At 60.6% G+C, this 7,514-nt stretch overlaps 1 protein-coding gene across 1 annotated transcript in view; it reads left to right on the forward strand.

The window, feature by feature from the left end:
* The window catches only part of PLXNA1 (plexin A1), a 47,174-nt gene extending 40,175 nt beyond the window's left edge, over nucleotides 1-6,999 (forward strand). Inside the window, exons 26-32 of the mRNA XM_058678437.1 lie at nucleotides 454-557; nucleotides 844-940; nucleotides 1,183-1,373; nucleotides 1,520-1,689; nucleotides 2,088-2,300; nucleotides 2,385-2,535; nucleotides 3,682-6,999. Coding sequence (XP_058534420.1) covers nucleotides 454-557; nucleotides 844-940; nucleotides 1,183-1,373; nucleotides 1,520-1,689; nucleotides 2,088-2,300; nucleotides 2,385-2,535; nucleotides 3,682-3,777 — 1,022 coding nt within the window. The 3' untranslated portion in view covers nucleotides 3,778-6,999. The remainder of the gene's footprint in view (nucleotides 1-453; nucleotides 558-843; nucleotides 941-1,182; nucleotides 1,374-1,519; nucleotides 1,690-2,087; nucleotides 2,301-2,384; nucleotides 2,536-3,681) is intronic.
* Nucleotides 7,000-7,514: the final 515 nt, after the last annotated feature.

Below are 7,514 nucleotides of genomic sequence, written 5' to 3' on the forward strand. Positions count from 1 at the left end.
GGCAGCTGGTGGGAGAGGCTGGGAGCCTCCACAGCAGGTTGGAAAGTTATGGTGGAGCAGAAGGGGGACGGGTAGACCAGGACAGAGTGCTGCCCTGCTCGGGCCCATGGAGCCAGGGGCTGTGGCTCCTAGGGCAGGGCTGGGGGGTCATGTGGGCAGTGTGGCTAAAAGGCAGATGTCAGGCGGAGCCCAGTTAAGAGGCGGCTGCCATTCTGAGGAGTGCACTTGGAGCACTGGGAAGGCAAGGGAAGGTCCCTGAGCTTAGGGCTCTACAGCAAGTACAGAGGCCACAGCCAAGTGGGAGGAGCTATATGAGCAGCAGGAGGGGCCTCACTCCACTCTCAAGGCCCTTCACCAGAGCCCCACGCACCCTGCCTCATCATGGGTCAGGAAGTCACCAGAGTCTAGAGAATAAGGCCCCAGACCCAGCCCTCAGTGCCCTGCTCCCCACAGAGTGGCGCCAGGGCCGTATGGCACGCATCATCCTGCAGGACGAAGACGTCACCACTAAGATCGACAATGACTGGAAGAGACTGAACACGTTGGCACACTACCAGGTGGGCCCCAGCCCGCCCTCCAGCCGTAGGGCGAGCTCACTTTCCTGGGCACTCGGCGGCTCACACTGCTGCTGTCAGGAACCTCTGCCCAGGGGACAACCAGGACTGTGGCAGGCGGCGAGTGGCAGAGGAAAGGGGCAGAGGCTATGGGGCTATCCCAGGCCCTGCACTGGCCCTGTCCCACCTGGGAGACTGAGACCCCCAGGCACAGACCCAGGGGTGTTGCGTGGGGCCCTTGGCATAGTGGTATCTGCAGGCGTCACAGTCCTTGACCCTCTGCCCACAGGTGACGGACGGGTCCTCAGTGGCACTGGTGCCCAAGCAGACGTCTGCCTACAATATCTCCAACTCGTCCACCTTCACCAAATCCCTCAGCAGATATGGTGAGGGGTGGGGGTAGAGGTGGGACAAGGGTGGGGGGCATCCTGGGCTGCTCAGTGGTGTTGTCATCACACCTGCCCCTTGGACCCCCAGCTTTGCTTTCAAACTGACAGGGTATGCCCCAGCTCAATTATGCCCCTTCCTCGGCTGACCCCAGTAGCCCAGGGAGGCCAAGGCTCGGGCAGGGGCTGAGCATCTGCAGAGGCGGGCCTGGGTGGGGGTGCTGATGGCCCAATGCCTGCAGAGAGCATGCTGCGCACAGCCAGCAGCCCCGACAGCCTACGCTCGCGCACGCCCATGATCACGCCCGACCTGGAGAGTGGCACCAAGCTGTGGCACCTGGTGAAGAACCACGACCACCTGGACCAGCGCGAGGGTGACCGGGGCAGCAAGATGGTCTCAGAGATCTACCTGACGCGGCTTCTGGCTACCAAGGTAGGCCCCAGCAGGTGTGGGGATTGGGGGTGGAGAGGAACAGTTGGGCCATAGCCTGGGACAGCCACATGCAGAAGCCGGCTCTCACCTTTCTCCAATGGGCCATCTGGCTAAGGCCTGAGCTCTCCATCCCTGGCCTTCTGCAGGGCACATTGCAGAAGTTTGTGGACGACCTGTTTGAGACCATCTTCAGCACTGCACACCGGGGCTCAGCCTTGCCGCTGGCCATCAAGTACATGTTTGACTTCCTGGATGAGCAGGCTGACAAGCACCAGATCCACGATGCTGACGTGCGCCACACGTGGAAGAGCAACTGGTAACTGCGCAAGGCATCTGCTGATGCCACGCTGGCCAGGGCCCAGGGCTGAGGCTGCTCTGCTGCACGAGCACCCGCATCAGACTGTGGTGGGGACGTGGGGTCTGTGTGCACGTGGGTGGGGCCCTGAGCCTGTGCACTGGGCAGAGATTTGACAGGGTGAGAGTGGGGGCTGGTCGCAGTGACTGGGCCCAGTGCAGGCTGGGGGTGTCGACCAGCTGCAGCATTTGCCAGCTGAGGCCTGGGCCAGAGGCAGCTCACAAAGGCACTGAGCCATGTCGTTGGCTAAGATCACTTCACACTTACACTGATGTGGGCTGTGGCTCAGAGACCTGGCTGGGTAGGAAGGAGCCCATCCAGAAGGGGAGCAGGCTGACCCTGTGCGCACTTGTCTGCAGCCTGCCCCTGCGCTTCTGGGTGAATGTGATCAAGAACCCGCAGTTTGTGTTCGACATCCACAAGAACAGCATCACGGACGCCTGCCTGTCGGTGGTGGCCCAGACCTTCATGGACTCCTGCTCCACATCCGAGCACAAGCTGGGCAAGGACTCACCCTCCAACAAGCTGCTCTATGCCAAGGACATCCCCAACTACAAGAGCTGGGTGGAGAGGTGGGCAGCCAGTCAGGGCAGGGGGTGGGCAGGCAGGGGGTTAGGTTCCCATTCAAGAGCTCACTGCTGGACACCTGCCAACAGGTACTATGCTGACATTGCCAAGATGCCCGCCATCAGTGACCAGGACATGAGTGCATACCTGGCCGAGCAGTCTCGGCTGCACCTGAGCCAGTTTAACAGCATGAGCGCCTTGCACGAAATCTACTCCTACATCACCAAGTACAAGGACGAGGTGAGTGCGCCCAGCAGCCTCTGGCCCTGCCTGCTTCCTGCTCAGCCCTGGAGGTAGCACCTGCTAGAAGGACTTCCCTCCTCAGCGCCCACCCTGCCCTTGCCCCCGTGTACCTGAGCACCTGAAGTCTCCTGAGCCCTCGGGACAGTCAGAGGAGGCTTTGGGGGGGGGGGGGGGCTCAGCCAGCTGGGCCCTTAGCCACCAGGAAGGGTAGGGTGAGGCGACTGGTTTTGCACAGTGGAGAGCTGAGGGAGGGTGTGACTGTCTCTGTTGCGGAGAGTTGGGGTGCTGTTAGGGGGATTGGTGGCCTGGGGGATGTCCCCAGGGTCCAGTAGACTCTTGTCCTGTCCTTTAGCTTCATTTCTGCTGCCTCAGAGGCCCCCTTGTCATCCACACCAACATAATTGGGCCTCCAGGGTGTCCAGTAGCAAGACTAGCACTCTTGTGTGCCCTGGCCTGTGACAGGGCACACAAGATCTTAGGGAACAGGAGAGACATGCGGAATGGATCGGCCAAGGCTGCCTGGGTGCTGGGACTAGAGGCAGGGTGTGCCGTGCATGGGTTCTGGGTGTGAGTACAGGGGCCAGACTTGCCCAACTGAAGGTGGGGAAAGCTGGGGCCAGGACTTAGAGTTGGAGTTCTTCTGGGCACCCAAAGCCTAGGTGCCAGTGGAGTGTGGGGGGTCATTAACTAAGCAGGGTGGGGGACTGTGGGCAGGTCAGGAGCTGAGCGTGGTACAGAGCAGAGGTCGCTCGAGTCCTGCAGCTTCTGCTGCAGGAGCCCCAAGAGGAAGTGGGGGTCCCTAGACCGATGCTCTGAGACAATGGGAAGGACAAGCAATGGCATGGCATGGTGGCAGTGCTGGATCAGGGGATGGGGAGAAAGGCCCGCAGCCCTGGGGTCCAGTGGGAGCGGGCAGGGGAGAAAGGTTTCCCAAGGCACCCTGCTGTGGAGAGGCTGCTGTCCATAGACTTGGGTTGAGGGTGGGGCTGAGGACTCCAGTCCCTGGGGCTTCAGGATGAAACTCCCTATTCCTCTGCTGGAGACAGGAGGGTTCAACCCTGGGACACCCCAGGTACCCATCCCATATAAATGGGCAGCTGGCCCAGCCCACCGATGCATGCCCCCATCCCTGCCTACCTGCAGATCCTGGCTGCCTTGGAGAAGGATGAGCAGGCCCGGCGGCAGCGGCTGCGGAGCAAACTGGAGCAGGTGGTGGACACGATGGCCTTGAGCAGCTGAGCCTGGCCACTGACCGCCTGGTGGGAGGCAGAGTGTGAGGGCAGCCCTGGCCTGCCATGCAGGGTGCCCGGGAGGTGCTGAGGGGCCAGGCGTGTGGTCCAGCCTCGTCTGGGTCCTCCCCTTCTCTTCCCACCAGCTGGGGTCCTGCCTTCTGTGGGTGAGGATGCCATGGTGCCTGCTGCGCCCCCTCTGTACCCGGAGCTGGGAGAGCATAGAGTGGCTGGACTGGCCCGGGACTCTTGCTGCATGGTGGTCGTTGCGGGAGAATAGGGCAGCCCCCAAGGGGCCAAGGAATGAAGCTGGGGCCTTCCACAGCAAGGGGCAGCTGGCCCATCAGTGTCCTCGAAGCTGGGACTGGGAGCCAGGAAGAAGCCCCTAGGTTCCCAAGCCACAACATCCGTCGAGGGAGAAGCAAAATGCCTAGGGCCATCCGAGATACACCAAAGCCCAGGCGCACCGCAGCTGCCAAGCTTCCCTGGCCAGCATCCTCATGTCTGCCGCACCACCGCCACCATCCTCAGATTCACCGCGTGCTCCGCGCGGCCAAGGCCACCTGCCCCGAGAGGCCCCACCCCCTCCTATGGAGGGGTTGCAGACAGCCTCTGCCCAGGCTCCCGAGGGACTCTTGGACATACCAGGCAACCCTGTTTGTGCTCAGGGCTGTGCCTGTGGGAGCCCAGGGAGGGCTGGGGCTCTGGGCCACAGAGCACATGTCCTGTTATTTATTGTCCTGCCCCACACTACTCCTGGTACCGCCCCCCAGCAGCTGCTCACAAGGGGTGGGCAATGCCCGCCTCCCCCGGGGCTCCTGAGGGCAGCTCTGTGCACCTGCCCCTCCTCACCTCCCCTTACCTCAGCATCCCCACCCCAAGTGGCTCCAGTCCAGCATCTCAGCAGCAGAGGGACAGCTGGAGACCAATCTCCTTTTCCAAGGGGGACAAGAAATCAGCTGCCCTCTGCTTGGGTGGCGAAGGCTAAGTCAGTGACCCTCTGGCAATCCTACCTGTGAGCGACAGGCAGTGTCCAGAGGCCTGGAGGTCAGTAGCTGTCCTCTTTGCCCTCCCCAAGTGAGAGAGAACGCATTTTTAATAGAAATACACCTGTACATATATATATATGTGTGTGTATATACGTGTGGCTCTGGCCTCCGTCTCTGGCCCCAGTGGGGTGCTGTACAGGTAACTGAAGGAGAAAGGATTTTAAATACCATCAGAACAAGGGCAAGCAGGCGGTGGGAAGGCTGCCTGGAGGCGGGGCTGCAGGGAAAGGATCTCATAGCCTTCCCACAGCGGACTGGCCCCAGAACTGGGGGTAGGTGTGGAGAGGGAAGGGGCCTCCCCACCCCCCACCACCACTGTCACCGCTTCTCCGCCCTGCCAGGGTGTGCGGAGCCTGTGGGTTATGCATGATCGTGCTAGCGTTTAGTCTGAGTTGATCTTTTTAAAACTGCAAGTGTTGAATACTAGAGGTTGTTAGACACCCCCTTTTTATTACTTTTTTTTTTATTATTAATCAGTCACTTGTAAAAGCAAACAAGCAGCCTGTCCCCTTTTCAAGTTCACTTTTTCGATGGTACTAAAGGAGTCTCATGGACTTTAAGGGACAGCTAACTGTGGCCAGACCCAGCCCCAGTGCCCTGAGCCCTTCCACCCCTCTCCCTCCCCCACAGGCTGCTGGCCTCCAGGGTCCCCCTTTTCCCAAGCAGCAGCGTTGAGCCACAGCAGACCCGCAGCAGGTGGAGTGAGGAGCTCCTCCCCACATGGGTGGGGGTTGGCGTGAGATGGATGAACTTGTGACTCAGGGAGCTCTTAGCCCCACAGGTGGCTGCCGTAGCTGGGGATTCCCTGCCTGGGCAAACCAGGGCTGGGCCAGAGCCAGTTGGGACTGACTGTGGTGGCCCGCCCTGTGCTAGCTGGGGTTCCCATCCTTGAGTGTGCCCCCCACGCCTCCCTTCTGATGCCGCCTGTCCTGGCCCAGGCAGGAACCTCCGTTTTTCCCGAAGTCTTCCCTGGACTCCGGCTTCACATTGAAGCCCCCAGTTCTTCCAGTCCTGCCCACTCAGGCGGGGGGTGCCTCCTCCCCTCTGCTGCCCCCTCCAGGATCCAGGCCCTGCCTCCTGGCCCTAGTAGAAAAGGGCCCAGGGCCAGCCCTGCAGGGCTGCCCTTGTCCATGTGGGTGGGCTGGTAGGGTAGGCATCCAGCCCTACCTGGAGCGAGAGCCTTGGAGCAAGTGGTGTGGTGTCTGGCCGCAAGCACTTTAGCACTATCTGTTTACATACACTTGATGAAGCCGACTCGGGGCACCGCACCAAGACAGCAGACCTCCGGGGGTCCCCGCCAGCTGGTGGAGGTCACCTCGGCCCCCTCCTTGCCTCTGGTCCCCTATAGGCCTCCCAGCTCTGCCATGCAAACTGGGCCCCCTATGTTACTCCCCGGTGCTCTACTGTGGGGTCTCTAACCCCAGCCTCTGATCTGGAAGTGGCAGGTGGGTACAAGAGAGTAGGGACTGGAACCCACTCCATGTGCCTGTGCGATGCTCCCAGACACCCCAGGGTCTCAGCAATGATGGCACAGGTGCTGGTGCAGCTGACCCAGACACTACTACTGTTGCCACCCTCCTCTGACCACCTGCTTCTGACAGCCCCTGCCCCAGCGTTTCTCTCCCTCCCCACCCCCAATCTCAGGGGTGCTTGGGACAATTCACTCCTGGGCCTGGGAGCCTGGCTTCTTGATATACCTCGAGCTGGCCCTGAACTCCCAGCCCACGGCCACTGTACCCCAGGCCTGCCTCTCCCTTGGTCTTAGGAACTGGGGGCTGTGGAAGCGGGGTACCCCAGGACCCTTCCCCACCACCCCTGGCATCAAGTTCCTCCGAGGAACCCAGGGGCCCTACCCCTTCTGCCCCCAGTTGCGGATGACGGCTGCCGTCGTTGGTGCTACACGAGCTAGAGTAGATCTATTTAGAGAGAGAAAGATATTTTTAAGACGAAGTCCACAATTAGCTGTCCTTTAATGCCGAAGAGCCCCCACCCAAAAGAAGAGTGACCACTCAGACGGTCCAAGCTGACCTTGGCTACAGCTTCTCTCAGAAGTCTGGTAGCTGCTGGGCGCTCGGCCCGTAGATATGTAAATAGACAACTATTTCCTATTTTACTGTTCTTCAGATTTAGTACTTGTAAATACAACGCACACATTAAGGAGAGATTAAACATTTTTGCTAAAAGTTCCTGGCTCTGGGTTTTCTTGCTGTTTGGGGGCTGAGGTCACAGGGCCAGGAGGCAGGGGCACGAAGCACAGCTGACCCTCAGAACAGCATCTCCCAGGGAGAGGCGAGGCAAGCAGGTGCTCGGGGCCTGGGGAGCGATTCTCCGCATAGACATTTGTTCTGGCAGACCCCCAAGGTGTCTGATGCCCCCCAGAGGCATAGGGCCATGCCCTGGCACTGGGGGGTCTGAGCTGGGAGCTGTGATGGAGGCTTAGAGAGCCTGTGGTTCCAGCAGCAGCCTTTGGTTGATTCTCCCCAGAGAGGATTGGCATTTGAGCATCTGGCTCAGAGCAGCAGTTCCAGCAGTCCCCATGAGGCAGGGCTCCTGCAGGCCTGGCTGAAGCACCTCATACATTGTGAGCCAGAGGGTCCAGGACCGACCCTAAATAGCCTGGGGCTGGGACTGGAGCTCCCACGCATTCATTGCCTGGGAGCGCTGTGGTTGTGGGCGCCCTGGCAGCTGAGGAGCAGGT

This window comes from Ochotona princeps, chromosome 21 (assembly GCF_030435755.1).
Source record: "Ochotona princeps isolate mOchPri1 chromosome 21, mOchPri1.hap1, whole genome shotgun sequence".
NCBI lineage: Eukaryota > Metazoa > Chordata > Mammalia > Lagomorpha > Ochotonidae > Ochotona > Ochotona princeps.